The sequence below is a fragment of the Belonocnema kinseyi genome, chromosome 5, assembly GCF_010883055.1.
Source record: "Belonocnema kinseyi isolate 2016_QV_RU_SX_M_011 chromosome 5, B_treatae_v1, whole genome shotgun sequence".
In the NCBI taxonomy this organism is placed as follows: domain Eukaryota; kingdom Metazoa; phylum Arthropoda; class Insecta; order Hymenoptera; family Cynipidae; genus Belonocnema; species Belonocnema kinseyi.
The window spans coordinates 83,330,616-83,351,437 of record NC_046661.1 but is presented as its reverse complement, the minus strand read 5'-3'; the positions used below and the strand labels follow the sequence as shown (position 1 = coordinate 83,351,437).

Genomic DNA, 20,822 nt, shown 5'->3' with positions numbered 1-20,822 from the left:
GATTTTTCAGGGGACGCCGCCGGAACGCTGACTAGTGCGAGCGAGTGGACAAAACAAAGGATGGGCAAGGAGGATGTTTCAGGCTTCAGGCGGCGTCCCCTGTAAAATCCTGTGGTGTTGCGTCGCGAGCTCGCAGTAAACTCGCCGTAATTATGGAACTAAAAATAAAATCGAATTGAGATTTTCCAAAAAGTTGGCCAATACATTATCGGAAAATTCGCTCGCTTGAAGTTTGTCGTAGCTCAAAGTTCCTCGCTCACTTTTAGAATGTGAAAGTATAAAAACGTGGTTTTTCATTCGGATAAAAAAAAACATTAGAAATTAACTTTTAACCCTTTTTGGTCACTGTAGCCTCCGCTAGAGTGTCACGAATAAAACTCAAAAAGAAATTTGTTAATTAGTTGATAAACGGATTCCTTACGGCGAGTTGAATGTGAAAAAACATAGTTTTTTCAATTAAAAAAAAGTTAGTTTTTATTTATTTACTGAAAAATTTGCAGCCCGTGAGAAAAACTGTAAATAAAGTTTATTTTTCAAGAGCTATCTAACTATATTTTTGGTTTTTTCAAATTTCGAATTTCACTTTTGATACCTGACGTCACAGCCTGGACAATACTTTTACTCTTTCTCGAGCGCCTGTCGCCTTCTTGTCCAGAACTCCTCAATTTAAAAAAAATGTTGTAATAACTTCATTGAAGGAATGCGTAAGAAAATATTTTACTTCGTAATCAGTAGAGTCAATATTAAAGTCATGTACTGTACGACAGCGCAGTAATATTTATCATTGCACAATTATTTTCTATGGATTATAACATAGTATTAATAAGCACTTTCTACTGAATGATATGCGATTTGAATTAAAATCGTCAGTTATTGTGTTGCAACTTCAAATTCAAGGAGAGAATACAATACAATTATGGGTTCTAATTCGTAATATCATAAAGTATCGCCTGGTTGCGCTCTTTCAAAATTAAAAACTAAAATTAATTAAAGTCAAGATACTAGTACCATTTTCTAAACTGAATTTACGATTTTAAATTGAAAAATAAATTTAAATATTGTTTAAATTTACAACTTTAATCGAAAATATTACAATTGATGGCGTGACTAATTTTAAATTGTTGGATTTAAAATAATTATTTTAAAAACGTACCATTTTTAAGGTTTATTATTTTTAATTCTTAAATTTAGAACGTTTGTAATCTGAAAAAAATAGTTTTAACGATTATTTTAATCTCTGACAAAGAAGGGCGAATTTTCAATTTAAAAAAAAATGAATTTTCAACACAGAAGGTTAATTTTCCGCAAGAAAATTAGTTTTTAACAAAATACAGAACTTTTTACACAAATAGTTGAATTTTCAACAAAGAATATCAATTTTCTACCAAAAAGGAAGAATTTTCAACAGATTTTACACATTTTTAACTAAAGAGTTTGAACAATGAATATGATGTTTTTAACTGAAGAGACGAATTTTTTGTTACGAAATAGTTAAATTTTCCATGAAAAAAAAATATATAATTTTTAGCAAAAAAAAAATAATGATAATAATTTTCAACAAAAAAGAGATTTTAATAAAAAAGTAAATTAAATTGGATTTAACCCACAAACAGTATTTTTCAGCAAAATACTTGAATCCTCATCTAGAACAGATTAATCTTGAACCAAAGAGTTTCATTTTTAACTAAAAATTTGTTTTTGTACCGAAAAAGATTAATTTACTTTAAAATACATTAATTTTCAACCAAATAATTCAACTTTATATTGAATTTTTTAATTTTTGAACTAAAAATAGAAGTTTTCTAATAAACAGTTGAATTTTTAACAAAAAGTTAATTTGCAACTGAAACGGATTCATTTTTAACTAGAAAATTGTATATTTAGCCAAAAGGAGTGCCATTTTTAAAGAAAGAGGTGAATTTTTAAACCAAAAAGATAAAGGTTTAAAAAAATAGTTGATTTTTCAACAACAAAATTTTATAATTAAGAATGAAAACGAATTTTTAACAAAATATATACATTCTTAACCAAATAGTTTAAATAAACAAAATAGTTAAATTTTCAGTTTCAAAAATTATTTTTTAACAACAAACATGAATTTTCATGATGAATCATAAAAAAGCGAATTTTCAAAAAACAGAGAAATTTTCAACTTGAAGTAGAATAGTTAAATCTTCAGTAAAAAAAATATTTTTTAAACAAGAAAAATAAATTTGTAAGAAAATAGCTTAATTTTTAACAAAATAGATGAATTTTGAACCAAGAAAATTAAATTTCTATCAAATAAGATCAGTTTTCGACAACAAAAGAAATAATTCAATTTTTAGCTAAAAAGGTTCATTGAAAAAAACAAACTATTTTTCAACTAAAATTATAAATCTTTAACAATAAAAATGAACTTTTAATAAAGTAGTTAAATTCTAAATGTAGTAGTAGTTAAGCATTAAAATTTAAACATAAAATCAATTTTCAACAAAATACTTGCATCCTCAACTAGAACAGAATAATTTTTAACAAAACAATTGAATTTTAAACGAAAAATATTAATTTTGAACAAATATATCTATTTTCAACCAAATAATGCAACTTTCTACCGAATCGTTGAATTTTTTAACGGAAAAGGCGAATTTTCTACAAAAAAAGTTCAATTTTAAACAAAAAGTTAATTTTCAACCGAAAAGTGCTGTATTTGTAGAGAAAAAACTGAATTTTTATACTAAAAAGATCAAGTTTCAGCCAAACTCTATTTTTTAAGAAAACAAAAATTTGCAAGTCAAGAAAGAAAAAAATTGCAATGAAATTGTTGAATTTTCAACCAAGAAGATTAATTCTTTACCACAAAAGAAATATTTTCAACAAAATACATACATTTTGAACCATATATTTTGAATCAACGAAATACTTTAATTCACAGTTTGAAAAATTAATTTCTAAACTAAAATGTCAACTAAGATTTTAAATTTTCAACCAAAAAAATAAACTTTAAAAAAATTAGTTTAACTTTGAACTAAAGTATTGAATTTTTCACCTAAAAAGGTGAATTTTCAACTAAAAATATACTGTAGATTACATTCTTAACAAAAAAGAAAAAGCTTTTGAATAAAAATTAAAAACTGTTGTATTTAACCAACGAAAATTAATTTTCGTCAAAATACTTGAATTCTCAACTAAAAAAGAAGGACAATTTTCAAGGAAACAGTTGCATTTAGAACCCAAATATTTATTTTCTATAAAAAAAGCCGATTTTTATACAAATCATATAAATTTTCAAGTAAATATTTAAACTTGCTACAAAACTGTTGAATTTTCAAGTCGCAAAGAAAATTTTTTAACCGAAACGGATTAATTTGTAACCAGGCAGTTGTATTTTTACCCGAAAATATGTCTAAAAAAGTAGTTGAATTTTCAACAGAATAATTAATTGATCAACAAAAAATTTGAATTTTTTCCAAATATTTCAATTTTATACTATGGAAATTAATTTTCTATCAAAAGACGAATTTTCAACCTAATAAATGAATTATCACTTAAACAAAATTTAACAAATTCAAAACAGAAAGTCAAATATTTAATTTTTTAACTGGAATAAAAGAATTTTCATCCTACAAAAGATAAATTTCGAATTAAAAATGGAATATTTAATTTTTCCGATGAAAAAAAATTAACGAAAAAAAAAACAATTTTTAACAAAAGAGTTAAGTTTTCAAATAAATAGTTTAATTCATAACCAAAATATTTTAGTTTCAAACGAAAAATATTGAATTTCAACAAAAAAGTTTAGTTTAACCAAATAGTTTAATTTTCTAACAAAATGTTAAATTTTCAAGCCAAAAAGAATATTTTTTTTTACAAAGCTGTTGAATTTCCAACAAAAAAGTTACTTAAGACCTACAGTTAAATTTCCAACTAAAATGAAGGTATCCTAAAAAAAAGAATTCTCAATTAAACAATGTAATAGTTAATATTTCCACAAAAAATGTTTATTTGAAAATGGTCGAATTTCCAACAGAATACATAAATTTTCAACGAAAAAAAATCAATTTTTAACTTAAAATATAAATTTCCAACAAAAAATGTAATAGTTACAATTTCTGTGAAGCAAATTCATTTTCAACCAAAAAAAGCTAACAGATCTTATAAAATTAAAGGTCAAAGCAACGACAGCTGTAGTTTGATGATTGTGAATTCTCTTTCGTTAAAGCTCCTTCGGCTTTAACGAAAACATTCTCATCATCACTCGATTTTGTCCTAAAGCAGACGTATTTTTATTGTCTAGTTTTTATCATTAATAATGTCTGCAGCCTATAAAAAATAATTGTTATTAAACGTATCATTGCACTTTGCGTTGTTTTCCATGAATTCAATTTGTTTAATTTCAATATTCTTTTTTTTACGATTTAAACCGAAAATACGCATCCTAGCTTCTAAGAAAATTTGTGTAGATATAATTTTGACGAATAATTTTGTTAAATAAGATGTCATTTTGTATATTTATTTTTTTCTTAGCTTGTGTTGTTTGTCCAAAAATTTAAATTTTTTATTTTAAATTTTGTTTTTTTACTAATTAAACCTGAAATACGCGACCTGTCAAAAAGTGAATAATAAAAAATTTGTAGACTTTTTATGGCTGCAAACTTTTTGCCTATTATTATTTGTTCGTATCTTGCATAGTTAAACCGAAAAATGGAATCTATTTCGAAAAAATAATGACTTTTTAACGAAAAAATTGAATTTTCAAAAAAAGGATCATATTTTTAACAAAATTTTTGAACTTTCACCCAAATAGTTGAGTTTTCAAAGAAGAAAAAATTATCAACCAACCAGTTGCATTTACAACTGCATAGTTTAATTTTTAATAAAGTACATTTTACACTAAAAACAATAATTTATCAACCAAAAATGAAATAGTAAGAGTTTCGGTCCAAAAAATGAATTTCAGAAAAATTAGAACGAATTTTCAAAATAATAGTCAAATCTTCTGCCAATGAAATTAGTGTTTAAAAAATTAATTGTGTTTTCAATAAAGAAAAATTAATTTTTAAACCAGAAATTTCGAACAAAATAGTTAAACTTTAACCACATAGTTGAATTAAAAAAAATTATAAACCAAAAGAATTTTCAACCAATTAATTGGATTTGCATACCGAAAAGACAAATTTGAATATGAATTTTCAACCAAAAAAAGATGAGTTCTCAAAGAAAATTTTAAAACTAGAAATTTCTACTTAAAACAATCAATCAGGGCGCTGGAAGGTTCCACAGAATTGGAGGTTCTAATAATACGTTTTTCCAAAAATAAACTTAAATTAACAAGAAAAATTATAATAAAAGTTTAAAACATACCAGTGCCGTTTTCGCATTTGCCCCAATTATTTCCGGCGACATATCGCCATTGAAAAACACACTGGGCACAAGTGAGACCTTCCGGAAGTTTATAGTAGCTTTCAAAAATGCCATTTCCGGGAGCGGGGTAATAACGAATTGTGCCGTTTTCTCCTCGAAGAAGGTACTTGTCGAGACACTCCTGAGTGACTTCGGTTCCTTTATAGGTCATGGGACATGTTCGAAACTCGAAATATCCGTAATGGTTCGCAGTTAACTCGACTCGCACTGGAATAACGGATCCTGTTCTGTACCTCCTCACAATCACATCCTTCCCATATGTTCCTCCGGTCTCATGAGGTCGAGGCTATTAAAAAAAAATTATTCTAACTTTAATTTTAAAACAAAAATTGGATCTAAGCTCTGACCACCTTTTTCAATTTTTAATTAATTTTTTTATTTATTTTAGGGCATCCCAACAACAACAAAAAATTTGCCTTAGTCCGGATTTGAACCGAGAACGCCACTCTATGAGTGGAGCGATAACCAATGGGTTAACACTACACTCATGGTTAGTGGCATTACTGGCTCGAATCCGGACTCAGGCATATTTTTTCTTGTTCTTTGATAATTATTTGTCCGAAGTAATCGTTGTAAAATCGAATTTCGTATCAATTTAAAAAACAGTATAGGTCTATAATAATTTACCTTTAATGAATTCATCTTAATTTTTTTTTTTTACTATTCTTGAAAACCGCAAAGGTTGATTTTGGTCAAGACTTTGTACTGTTTATAAGTAAAATAAAATAAAGTTTTTCTTGCTGGGCTGTTTTTTATTTCTAAAATTATATTTTTTCGACCCACCCTGCCCAAAGAAAAAAAACGTCTATAAATGTTTTACCCACACTGAGAAAAATATTCATGCAACCAAATCTTATTTTTTGACTCAACATAACTTTAGCTAACTCAACAAAAAGTTTGATTAATTCAATAAAATATCACGTTGTTTTAACTAAATTTTTTGCTAGGTGAACCAAGATTTGATGGAACCAAGAAAAATAATTTTCTCAAATATCACTGACGTTTTTTTGTTCTAATACATTTTAAAATCGCCCGCGCTTTTTCACGAGCTCATTTGGACCAATCAGAGCGTCGCGTGAAACAATGGCAGCGCCATCAGTCTTTCTTGCTATTCAGTGTTGCTTTAATTCAACAGTTGTTTAAATAATTAGTTGAATTGTTATCTTTTTCAATAATGCTATTTTTCAGTTTAAAATGCACAATTCAATAATCTTTCACCCAAACAATTTTCTATTTTTATTTTTAAGCTTACATTTTTAATTTAAACAATAGTAAAATTCGTTCTTGAAGACCTGAACAATTAAAAATTAAAAGCTTTTGAAGTTAAAAATTTTTCATCAAAATGTTTTATTTAATAAATAAATCAAAACATGCTGGCCGCTGGACTTGGGAAATAGCCGTGAATTTATTTTTTGACCGAAATTTTACAAAAAAAAATCCTTCCAACTTTGATTTTACCCGTTTTTAAATAATTATTTTAATTGTGATTTTTTTCGAATATGATATCACTGAGTTTAGAATGCGTAATTAAAAAATCTTTCACTTTAAAAATGATCCACTTTAGATTTTTAATTTTTTAACGTACATTTCAATTTAAAGAATTTTAAAATGCAGTTTTAAACACTTAAACAATTAAAAATTAGAAGCGCTTAAAATCGAAGACTTTTTAATGAAAAAAAAAAAATTTTAGTTGATCAACGGCAAATATAAATTAATGAATTTTTTTCAAATTGAATTGTACTTTTAAGGCGAAAAAATTAAATAATAAGTGATTGTACAAGACGATTCGGTATCACAATTTTAGAATGTCCAGATTTTAACTTTAAAAATTAAACTGTTTCAATTAGAAAGTCTTATTATATTTAAACAATAACGTCAAAATAATATATTTATATTTAAAGGCTTTCATTATATATCGAATTTTATTTCAGTCTAAAATATTCCATTTTTAAACCATGCGAATTTAACAAAATTCCGAGCTATTACTGAAAATTTTGGCAAGGGAAGAAAATTCCTAATTGGAACACGAACTTTTTCCAACGAATTCTAATTCTGAATTAAATCAGGGAATTTTCCAATTTTAACCAATTCTGGGTTGAAACTAGTATTTATCCAAAAGAATTATAATTTGTCTTGGAACTGGGAATTTAAAAATTTTAATAAATTCCGAGGTAGAACAGGTTATTTTTTAAAAGAATTAATTTTAAGTTAAAACGAGTTATTTTTAACAAAATTTAAATTATGAATTGGAACAGGGAATTTTACTAAAAAATTCTAATACTTAGTTGAAATGGAGAATTTTCGAAAAGAATTAAAATTCTTTTTTTAAACAGGGATTTTTTCAGAAGAATATTATTTCTGAGTTGAAATGAAGAATTTTCTTAAGAAAACAAGTTTGTATTTAAACAGCGAATGTTCAATTTTTTTCCAATTCTCAGCTGGAATTGAAATTTAAAATAGGTTAAAATATGGTGTAATTTTGAACATTTTTAAATTTATTGATTGATTCTTCAATTTTGAGCATTGAAAATGATAACAGGGATTTACATTTTTGGAACTGAATTTGAATCTTTAAACTCTACAGTTTATAGAATCATTTAATTTAGAATTATTTTTATTACTTAGAATGGAAACCTGAAATTTTTTTTAATGAATCTGTACTTTAAGTATTAAAAAGTGAAAAAAACTATTTTAAATCAGTTCAAAATTTAAGAATTTTTAAAATTGAACGTTAAAAATTAAACGGTTTTAGTTTGAAAGTCTTTTCATTAAAAAAATGTGAACGTCTGACTGAAACTTTATAAACTATTTTCAACTTCGAAATAACTTTATAATAATATATTTGTAATTAAAGGCTTTTTATAAATTAAAAAATATTATAAATTATATTTTAAATTAATAAATAGATTAATTATTGAATATGGGGTAATATTTGAATGTGCATTTAAGAAAAGTAAACTCTAACAAATTTTTTGAAATTAAACAATTTTAAACTGAATTCTTTGACATAGAAAGCCTGGAATTGTTAAAATTTCGACGAGCTTTAAATTTCGCACGTTGCAATTATAATAGTTGTATGTGAAAACTGTTTAAATTGTAAGTGGAATTGTTGAATTTTGATGTATAATTCACAAATGAACATTTGCAGAAAAATTTTAAGTGATTTTAAGAGATATTTAAAAGTTTTGAAAAGATTCAAAATTATCATGCAAATTTCAAAAAGCTTCCTTAAAATCTGCCAGAAGATTTTTTGAAAATTTTGTAAATCTTTTAAAACCATTTAAAATATTCTCTTTAAATAATTTTTCCAAATGAAATTTTTTTTTTAATTTTCCTAAAAATCTTAAGACATTTTTTTGTTCTTTTGAAGCATTTAACAATTGTTGAAAAGATTCTAACTTTTTTGTTTAAAATCTGCGAAAATCTACATTTTGTTTCACATCAGGCTTCAAGCTTTAAATGAAGTATGAATATTTTCCAAACTTCTATATATATCTTAAAATTACTCAAATTTCGTCTACAAATCATAAATGTTCAATTATTATTTACACATCCAAATTTTAGAGAAATATTATAAAACTTGCAGGAATTCCTCAAAATTTTAGAAAAAATTCTATTAATTTTAATAAATATTTAGAAGTTCTGAAAAAATTTCAAAAATAATTTTTAATTTTAACAAATTTAAAACAACTTCTAGGTTTCTCAAGATTTGGAAATAAAATTTTACAGCTTTTCAAGGATGTTAAAACTATTTAAAATGAAAATAATTAAATTTTTTATTTAAGAAGAGTTCAGTTGAAAAAATTCCATTTTTCAATTCTTCATTTTTCCAGCTTAAAATTGATTGCGTGGATTTATATTTGTTCATATTGAAAAATGGCAGTACCTTCCATTTAAAAATTTTTTAATTCAACAGTTCCACTTTGAGTGCTTTTATTTTTAGCTCAGTTTTTAGTACCTTAAATGAAAAATTTGTTAGCTTGAGCGTTCGATTTTGTAAATTTCATTGATCCTGAAAATGTTTGTGAACCGGGAAATGACTGGGAATTTATTTCGTCGATTAAAGCGGTCAGCCTGTATAACCATATTATTTATACTTATATTATTAATCGTCGCTATATTTATACTTATATGCTTAAACCTGGATTTAATGTCAATTTTGAGACTGAGCGTGACATTAAATCCAGGGTCTCGGCACTATTTTTCTCTCCTGTTTTTCTTTTTCTTGTCTCTCTCTCTCTCTCTCTCTCTCTCTCTCTCTCTCTCTCTCTCTCTCTCTCTCTCTCTTTTGTGACGCTTGAGAGAGCACCGCATATCCTCCCGCCACTCCTCTCGTCAATCCCCACCGCGCGGCCTCAATTCTCGGAAACATTAAATGAACGATCACTAAATCCAGATTGGACTGTAATTTGTATTAATAATTATGAAATAAAAGTTGGTCATGTTCTTATAAAAAACCACGCAGTTTGAACATCTTGACTTTTCTATAGACCGATCAAATACATTAATCTTCGATTACAGCTCATAAAAATCAGAATTGGAGTTAATTAATTAATTGATTAATAAAAATTAATAATTAATTAATTATTTAATTAAGAATTAATGTCGAAATTTCAAATTGGGTGGAAGCTCTGTTCAAAAGTACATCGGCAAGTCATTCTACCTACAAATTTCCAATCTTGCAGAAGCTCTTCCCTGGAGAACATAAAAGATATTGTCAGATTAAATATTAAAAGCTAGAAATTTAAACAAAACCAAAATTTAACAAAACATTTAAAGAAAACGGAAATTTAATTAAACTGAAGTCAATTTCGGAACTCCTTGATACAAAGATACAAACTTCCGCGTTTAGAAACAAAAGAAAGTCTGTAATTTGAATTAAAATAAAACGTATCAGTACAGCAGATAAGAAAAGTGCCTTATTAATATAATAATAATGAAAAACTCGCTTTTTAAAATTAATTAGACATAATTAGGATCGCCTAATTGGGCTTTGGTATATCTCACTGTCACAAGAGAGACCAGAGCCCAATGTGAGAGTAATTGGAAGAGGGAGACTCTAGAGAATAAAATTTCAAAGATTCCAAAAAAGATCTTACGGAATTACAAATAATTTCGACTTATTCTAATGAATTTTTACTATTTCGAAAGATTTTCGGGGATTTTAGACAATTTCTAGAGAACCGTATAGAATAAATTAAATTTTATTTGAAAAGATTTCTACGGATTTGAACGGTTTAGAGAGATATGAAGGAATTAAAATAATTTTGAAGGATGTTAAGGATTTTAAGTTACACTAAACTCTCGTTTTCAGTTACCCCGTCCAAGGCCATTTGAAGGCAACCCCCAACACTCGACTGAAAGCGAGAGTTTGGTGTATTTTAAAAGATTGCAAAGAATTTCATGAGTTTCACCAATTTTCATGTTTCGAGGGTATTTTAAAATTACCAAGGCATTTCTAGAGAACTTTCAGGAACAAAAGCAATTTTAAAGATATCATGGGAATCTATAATTTTTTTCTGTGTGTTCTGATGTTGATTATAGAGTCAGCAAAGACGAACCTGAAAAATAATATTCAGCAGGCGACACCATTTTAAAAAATTGTTTATTTTTATATAAACAAATTAATCATTGAAAGTGCTTTAAAAATATTTGGAGACTTTATTTTCCAATTTTTTCTTCGGAATATACGTAAAAACAATACTTAATTAACAATATTTTTATATCCAAAGTATATTTTATTGTCATATACAAAAATAAACAAATGCATATTTTATCCATTTTTCGCTCTAAAGACTTCGATTCGTTAAAAAAATGGATAAAAAATGTTGTTGAAAATCAAGAATATTTAAGTTTTTTTACACTTCATATAAATTTTTTATTATTAAAATAAATTTGATAAAAAAACTTTTAAAAAATGACCAAATCACAGATTTTTCAGTACAATTGTTTATAAAAAAATCAGTTGTAGCTCAATAATACAATGAAATAAGAAAGATATGGCCAAAGTTACGAAAGTAAATTCAGTTGAAAAAACGAAATCTGCCAATTGAAAATGGACGAAAATCTGAATTTGTTTATTAAATTCATTTAAACAAATAAAAAATTATGATACTTGACAAAGTTTATAATAAAAAGGGTTCTTGCTTAGTCATCGGCAGTCGATTTCGTAAAAAAAAACCTGCACCCATTTGTTGAAAAGTAGTCAAGTCATCAATGCAGGCCTAAATCCAGGTCATTTGTAAAGCGAATGAAAAAAGGGCAGCCAATTTTAGAGCCGCTTGAACACCTAAATAATGGCCATTTGTAATGGAACTTCAAAAAGCGCGCCACATTTTATGGGGACATAGGGCGGCCTGATACCTAAATCCGGGCTATTATTAATTAAACTCGAAAAAGGAAGGACATTTTGGAGTTGCGTATGGTGGATTGAGACCTAGATCCAGGTTATTAGAAATGAATCTTGAAAAAGGGCCGCACATTTTGCGGTGGCAAAAGGTGTTCTGAAACCTAATTTAGAGCCATTTGTAACCCAAATTAAAAACAGGGCGTCCTGATGCCTAAATCCGGGTAATTTGCAATGAAACTTAAATAAAGGCGGCAAATTTGAAGGCGCCCTCTGATGGTCATCAGTGATGAAAATTGAAAAAGGGCGTCACGTTTTAGGGTGGTCCTAATCACAAATCCAGCTCTGTGTGTAATAATAAAAAAAAAAATTGGCCGCCCTACCGCGCTACATGGCCTTTTGGCCCTTGGGGTAAATATCACGCTGTAAAAAATAATTTGAATCTTCTTTATTGTACAGAAGGATAAAAGGAAGTTTCTTCAAGCGCCTTGAATTTACCACACAGCATTTATCGCTTTACGATTTCAGAACGAAAAAACGCTTGAAGTGTCAGTGGCGTAGCTACGAAATTTTCCGCCCGGGGCCAAAAATAATTTGCCGCCCATAGTTCTCAAATCTGCATTCATTTCAAAAATCGTTTTGCCGCCCCAAGCGTTTGCGCCCGGGGCAGCGGCCCCCTTCGCCTTCCCCTAGCTACGCCTCTGTGAAGTGTCATTGATGTCAATTGTCAGTTGTCAATTATTATACCTTTTTCATGTCCCAGGGGTCACCGCAAATTCCACATTTTCCACCATTTCGATTCCATTGCCTGCTGTAACCACCACAATATAATTCGTGGTCGTTGTAATTTTCGGGAGTGCCAAATCCGAACCTCCACATTGAGGCTCTTGATGGCGGCTCAATCAGTCTTCCATGTGCAGACACTTCTGAGACTAGCAAATTCCCAAAAAATGGGAGAGAAACGAGGAGAATCAAAAACATCCTTCTGCCTCCAAATAAGCTCTGTAATTTAAAAAAAAAGTTAAGATATTTTTTATTTGGGAGGTCCTTTCAGAAATCGAGGCTCTTGAATTTTAATCGAAATTAGGAGAATTAAAATTTTTTTTAAGATTGGGTTTTAGGCTTTCGCATGGGAAGAGAAGTGAGGGGAAATAAGAGGAAGGGAAGTATAATCAGTGAGGCAAATGAGGATGGGGGGGGGGGGCAGAATAATGGGGAGAAGTAAAAATTAAGTGAAATAATGAGTGAGGAAGTAGAAGAAGTGAAGGAAAATAAAGGGAGAGGAAGTGGAAAACGTGATGGAAAATGAGGCTTGAAGTACGGGAAGTGTGAAATAATAAGGGAGGGAGTAGGAGAACTTAAGAGCAGCAAGTGGAGGGGAAGTCGATGAAGTGGAAGGAATAAGAGGATAGTAAATCTGGGGATGGTAAGTAAGATAAGTAAGGACAAGCGGAGAAAGAGATGTAAGGGAAAATAAGGGAAGGTAAAGTGAACGGAATGGGGGAAGGGGAACTAGAAACAGTGAAGGGAAATTAGAGAGGGGGAAATTTTGGGAGGAAAAGTCTAAGAAGTAAGGGAAAATGAGAGGGAAGTGAGGATGAATAACAGGGAAGTTGGAGAATTCAGGGGAAAAATAAGGGGTGGGAAAGTAGAAAAAGTGGACGGATAGGAAATAGCGGAAATTGTGGGAGGTGAAGCAGGAGAATTTAGGGGAAATAAGGAGAGGGAAGTGAGGGTAATTGGCGGGAGGAAAACTATTATAAATGAGGAAAAAGTAATGAGGGGAAATGAGAGGACGAGCAAAAAATGGGAATTTTCAAACCAAAAAGGCGAATTTTCTACAAAACAGTTGAAATTTCAGCCCAAAAATATAAAGTTTCATCAACAAAAATTAATTTTCAAACAAATAGTTTAAATTTCAACCAAAGAGATGAATCTCTAACCAAAACTTTCGTTTCATAAAGTAGTTTAAATTTCAATCAAATAGTTGACTTTTTATTAAAAATGACTTTTTATTAAAAATGACTTTTTAACAAAATAATTAGATTTTCAGTCAAAGGAGATGAAATCCTAAACCAAAAATATAATTGTAGATTCTTTAATTAAAGGTAATTAACTTTTTAATAAAAAAGAATTACATTTCTACGAAGCGATACATTTTTAATCTAAAAAGACAATATTTCGATCCAAAAAGATGGATTTTTACTACACAGTTCAATCATTTTTGACCAAAAAAGATTAATTTTCGGAAAAAAAAGTTTAATTTTCCAAAAAATGAATGAATTTAGAACCAACAAGTTCAAATTGTAAACCAACGTGAGAAATCTTCAACCAAAAAAATTTTATATTGACAAGTTAGTTCAACCAAACAGATTAATTTACTATAGCAAAAAATGTAATTTTTCAATCAAAGAGACGAATATTTAACCAATAAATCAATCTTCAACAAAGAAGTTTAATATTCCAAAAGTAAAAATATGAATATTAAAAATGTATATAAATTTTCAACAAAATAGTTGAATTTTCACCTGAAGCAGATAAATTTTCCACCAAAAATAGAATAGTTCAATTTTCAGTGAAAAAATCAATTTTCAATAAAAAAGGCAATTATTAAACAAAATAATTTAAATTAAATAAGGTTGAATTTTACACCAAGGAGGCGAATCTTCAAATAAAAATTTGACAAATTAGTTCAACCAAAAATATTAATTTAAATCAATACAAGAACGCATATTTAGCAAAATAGTTAAATTTTTTTCAAAGAGACGAATTTTTAACCAAAAAGAAATAATTTTTGAACACCGTTCGACATGAAGAATAATTTTTCTACCGAAAAAGACGATTTCAAAAAAATACATGAATTTTAAACCAAATTAGAAGCTCTCACGCGCGCGACCCGCTCATTTGCTTGTAATTATTCTATTTGGAAATTAAGTTCAAGAAAATGATACGATAATCATTTTTACTTTAATAACATCTATTTATACACGACTTCGCATGGGTACTATATACGACGAAAGACCGGGTTGTGTACTCGAATTTTGAAAACCCGACTAAACTCGGGAGGTGGTTTTCTGCAGTTTTCCTCTCATTTGACCAAATGTTTAGGCAAATGCGAGTACTTCGGGCAAACTCGTATGTAGCTGCATTGTAAATAAACCTTATAGTAAAAAACTGACCCTATTCGTTGAAAATAACCAAATTCTAAACTTTTTATTAAACTTCTTTCAATAATTAATAATTAATAATTCTGGTAAATTTAACAAATCACTTAGAAAACAGTCATCACAAAGATAATCTTAGTTAACTTCGTAAACAAATTTGAATAATACCCCAACTCTCAATATGTTTAGGAAAATCGTTTGAAGGATCAATAATTATTATAAATTTACAAAGTAACGTGGAAAATAATCATCGAAAGACATTCTTAGTTCATTCCGTAAACAAATTACGCCTCTTCCTTAAAAAATAGCCAAGCAATAAATATGTTGATAAACATTTTAAAAATAATTAATAACTGTAGATTTTCAAAGCATCAGAGAAAAAAATATTATCGGAAAGATATTCTTAGTTAATTATGGGGAAAAATGAAGCCTACTCGTAGAAAGAAAAGCAAACTCTTAATTTTTCAATTGAAATACTTTCAATAATTAATAAAAGCAACATAGAAAAGAGTCATCTAATGGACATTCCTAGTTGATTTCGAAAACAAATTAACTCGTAGGATAAACGCCAAATTCTTAATTTTCTAATTAAAATTGTTCAATAACTATCATATCTTGTAAATTTACAAAACAAAATAGAAAATATTCATCAGATAGACATTCTTGGTTGTCTTCGTAAACATATTTACTTGTATAAAAAAAGGCAAAGATATAATTTTTTAATTAAAATTGTTTAAATAATTAATAGTTCTTGTAAATTTGTAAAGCAATATAGAACAGAGTAATTGGACAGACATTCTTAGTAGACTTCAAAAACAAATTGATTCGTAGGATAAAGGTCAAACTTTTAATTTTTAAATTAAAACTGTTTAAATAATTAATAGTTTTTGTAAATTTGCAAAGCAATATAGAAAAGAGTCACCGGATAGACATTCTTAGTCGACTCCGTAAACAAATTGACTCGTAGACAAAAGGCCAAACTTCAAATTTTTTAATTAAAATTGTTTACATAATTAATAGTTTTTGTAAATTTGCAAATCAATATAGAATAATAGTCGGTAAGGTAGAAATCTAGTCACGTGACCAACTCATCACATGGCCTTAAAAGGAAAAATGAGTTTTCAACATAGTAGTTCAATTTTCAGCCGAAGAGATGAATCTTAAACCAAACAAATGAAACAAAAAAATTAATTTTTAAATCTAAAGTGAATTTTGCAAATTAAAAAACATTTTTCATTCAAAAAAAAATGCAAAATGTGGAATTTTCAAGTCGAAAAGGCGAATTTTCTATAAAAAATAGATGAATTTAGAGGCCCTCGTAAATTTAAAATTTGGGGAAAAAATTAAAAATTGCTGTTCCTTTTTATTATTAAATTTAAAAATTATCTAAAAATGAAATACGGAAAGTATCGAAATTATAAAATCCCCTCGACTTGTATATATTTTTGTTATACAATTTCAGTCCAATATAAATTTTCACAATTGTTCTATTTTCACACTTATACTTCAGCTTTTGTTCTTAATTATGGGAATCAAAAGAACAAAATTAAGAATAAATAAATTTAAATTAAAGGGCTTATAAATCGAGAAGATGATAAATAGGAAGCAGGAAGGAAGAACAAATATTCATAAAGAGTAGTAGAAAAATGAATAATTCACCTCTGAGGTATAAATTACGTGGCGAACCTCATTTAAAATTCCTAAGGAGTAGTCTCACTATTGTAGCAGTGGCATTGCACCCATCGAAAGTTCTTTCTTTATTATTTCTTTCTTTAGATTTTGGACAAGCATATTTTATCAATCTTTTTTATTTTTTTTTTTTTAAATTGAATGAATTTGACACAATGATTGAATGATTGAATTGACTTATTTTCCATACAAGAAAACCCGTCAAAATACGAATTTTCAAGAAAAAATAATTTTTAAACAAGAAAAATGAATTTTCAATCAAGTAATTGATTTTTCAACCAATTAAAATTTTTTACCAATTAATTGAACTTGTAAGCTATAAAAATATATATTCAAACCAAATAGACGAATTTGCATGCAATGAGTCATATTTTAAACCAAAAAAGATTTTTCAGGAAAAAAAAATTAAATTCAGACAAATTTTTTAATTTTCAAGCCATAAAAAACGATTTTTTAGCCATAAAAAATAGCGGATCACTTACCACCAAATATTTCAACTTTCAACCAAGTATTGGATGTTTATGTAACAGAGAATATTTATAATCAACCAATTTAATTTAATGAAAAAATGTTGAAATTTTGACCAAAAATTTTGAAATTTCAATCCCAAAGACGACTTTTTTAACAAAATAATTGCATTTTCAACCGAAGAAGATTTTCCAGCCGAGAATAATAAAAATTTCAACCGAATTGATGAATTTTCAACCGAAAAGTTGAATTTTCAACTCAAAATGATTAATCTTGAACCAAAAGTGGAATAATTTATTTTTCAGTTAAAAAATTAATCTTTAACAAAAAAAATAATAATTTTTTTAAATCAGTTAAACTTTAAAACTAAAAACAAAAAATTTCTGCGAAATAGTTTTATTTTAAACCTGAAAATATGAATTTTCAACAAAAAAAAATAATTTTTAACTAAAGAGGCGAATCTGAAGACAAAAAATTATTCAACTTATATGAATTTTCTAAAAAAAAATATTTAAAAAAATTTTGTTTAAATATACTTTAAATTTTCAACACAAAATGTTATAGTAAAATTTTAACAATCACAAAGAACAATCAACCAAAACAGACTAATTTTCTATCAAAAGATTTATTTTTAATCCGAAAGGACGAATTATCTATTCAAAAAGACAAAAAGTTAAGAAAAATGTTTTATTTTCTAACAAAAAGGTTTTTTGTAAATTGAATAACAAATTTTTAAACAAAAAATTACAATTTGAACCAAAAGATATGAATTTTTGACAAAAAATAGAATAGTGGAGTTTTAACAATTAAACAGAATTAAGTTTTGTACAAAAAAGATTACTAATCTACCAATAGATAAATTTTCTCCCCAAAATTACGAATTTTCTATTCTAAAACAAGAACTTCCAAAAAACTGTCAAATTTCTGAATAAAACGATTCTTTTTTAACAATTTTTTTCTTCAAAAAACCATATTAAAAAGAGATTAATATTTAAAAGAGATACTTAAAAGATTATATACTTAATACTTAAAAGAGATTAATATTTAACTTAAAATATTGGAGCGAAGTTTCAACAATTAAAGAGAAGTAACCTTCAACTAAAAAATAATTAAATTTGTAGCCTAAAATGATTATTTAATCCAAGAGTTCGACTTTTCTATTCCAAAATAAGATTGTACAACAAAAATGTCACATTTTTTACGAAAAATATTATTTTTTAACAACTTTTTTTAATTATGAAAAAAATTTTAATTTTCAACTAAAAGAGATGAATCTTCAATTAAAAATATAGTGGAAGAATTTTCAATTAAAGAGATTGATTAAAGATGAATTTTTAACAAGACATAAATTTCAAATAATTAAAAAAAAAGAATCATTTTCAAATAGTAAGATTTTCTTTTTGGGTTCTATTACTTTATTTCGCATTTAAGCAAAAAGAAAAAGAAAAATCGAGGAAGATTCTTTAAAAAAAAGGGGGGGAAAGGAATTATTTTTAAAAATTGTAAAAAAGCGAAATAGAGGAAAGAGTGTAAACGCTCGATTCCAATTTTAGAAATTCTCATTTCTCTCATAAATCTCTACAGGAAACAATAATATTTTAAAGTTAAAAATTTAAGTACCTAGGAAAAATAAATTTTGTGCTTAAAGAAATTGTTTTAAATTTATTTTTATGAAGTTTCTGCATAATTCGAAATATACAAAATAAAAAGAATAATATCGGGAAGAGAAATTCTAATTTCTATTAAAAATCTGGTCAACCAATAAGAACATTTATTTTTCAGTTGGATAAGACCGTTTTCTTCAAATTAATCTCAACCACGAATTTATCTACGCGGAATCCGAATTATTTCCCGTTTCCTTCGATTAAATTGATCGTGACAGAAGCGATAAATTTCCTCTTGTTTGAATAAGGCGGAAGTGATGCTTGAAAAATTTGCGTGACATTTGTGGGCAAAAAAAAATTTTAGAGAAAAGGAAAGAAGCCAAGATGCAAAAATTTTTATAAATGAGTCGGAGCGGAAAATACTGATAATCATTAGAAAGCAATACAATTGATCGGATGCACTTTACATACAATCGATCGAGCAGATTCTCTACCTGATTTCTTTTTATCAGATTATAAAATAATATCTCCTTATTATGTAAATAATAAAAGAGAGTAATTTATTACGAAACTGCAAAAGTAACTTTTAGAGAAAAAAAATATCCATCCATTTCTACATTTCTACAACTAATCTTTGTTAAAACATATACTTTTTTGTAAATAAATGTAGAAAGTTTAATAACAAAAAATACGGTTAAATACAAATAGCTAACTTTTTCTTGTATTTTCTTGTAGAAAAGTAAAAAAAATAAAAATGAAGTAAAAGTATCTACAATTCAAAAATTCGTATAACTTTTCATTAATATTTTGTTTTTGAAAAGACCCAAACTTAATCTGAAACTACAAAAGATTTCGAAAAATAAAAAAACTTTATTTAGATTTTTCAAGGTTTCGAAAATAAAATTTTGAAGTATTTTAATAATCTTTAAATGTTTTAAGAATTTAAAAAATGTAAGTTACCTGGGAAAATTTACAATGATTTTTTGTTTTGAAAAATCAATTTAACAGAATATTTAAAAAGAATAATAAAATTGTTGAATAATAAATCACAAATGAACAATTATTAATTTGAACAATAATCGAATAAGTTTGAAATGTATTTAGAAGTTTCGAAAAGATTCCAAAATAATTTAAAACGTGAAAAAATTTCAAAACATTTAAAACACAATGTAGATGTTTGAAAATGTCAAACACAAAATTTATCAACTTTTTAAGCATTTTGAAAGACTTTAAATGAATAAAAAATGCTTACTAAAATACCTAAGAAAAACTAACCTTTTTTAAAAATTAACTTTCAAAGAATATTTAATCAGATTTTCAAAATTTTCAAAAAAGAATCTAGATGATTTTAAGGTAATTTTTGAATTTTGCAGGGATAAAAAAAATTTAAGTTTCAAGATAATAAATATATTATTACATTCCTGGAAAATTTAAAAATAAATTTTCTCCACTGAAATTTCCAAGCGAATATTTAAAAAGATTTCAAAACAAATTTTGACGCTAAAATTTATGTTTCTAACTTAAAGTTGATTAAAATGATATAATTTTGAAAATGCATGAAATTTTTTATTCATTCTCCAATATGCATAGCATTGAAAATGATAGCGTTAATTTATATATTTTTTAATATTTCATCTGTAATATTTATAAGAGTAAAATTAAAAACTTTGCAGTGTAACGTCTTTTAATTTTAACAATTTCGATTTAAAGTTTTTAAAAACATTATTTTAATTTAACATTAATTTTGCAGGGAAAATTACAAAGTAAAAATTTCAAATAAAAATGGAATTTTTACATTTTCAAATCGAAAAAATTACTTTTGTACAAAAAAATCGAATTTTTCACCATTGACTTTTAACAAAAAACAATGATTTTTTAAATCAAAATTGTTTTATTTAAAACAATTTATTTTTAAACAAATAGTTAAATTTTCAATGAAAGAGATGAATTTCCAACTATAATCATTCAATTTCAGCCGAAAAATTTTTAAACAAATTTTTTAAACAGATAGTTTAATTCTCCCATAAAAAAAAGGAATTTTCAAGAAAAAAGTTTACTTTTTAACAAAAAGGGATTCTTTTTAACAAAATTATTTAATTTTAAAATAAATAAATTAATTTTTAACCAAAAAGTGGAATTTTCAACTTT

General features: G+C 26.6%; 1 protein-coding gene across 1 annotated transcript in view; it reads right to left on the bottom strand.

Moving 5' to 3' along the window:
• Positions 1 to 20,822, bottom strand: part of LOC117172708 — a 42,983-nt gene that overhangs the window by 15,038 nt on the left and 7,123 nt on the right. The window contains exons 2-3 of the mRNA XM_033360869.1: positions 12,497 to 12,751; positions 5,344 to 5,689 (exon numbers count right to left, since the gene is read on the bottom strand). Of these exons, the coding sequence (XP_033216760.1) occupies positions 5,344 to 5,689; positions 12,497 to 12,751 (601 nt within the window). The remainder of the gene's footprint in view (positions 1 to 5,343; positions 5,690 to 12,496; positions 12,752 to 20,822) is intronic.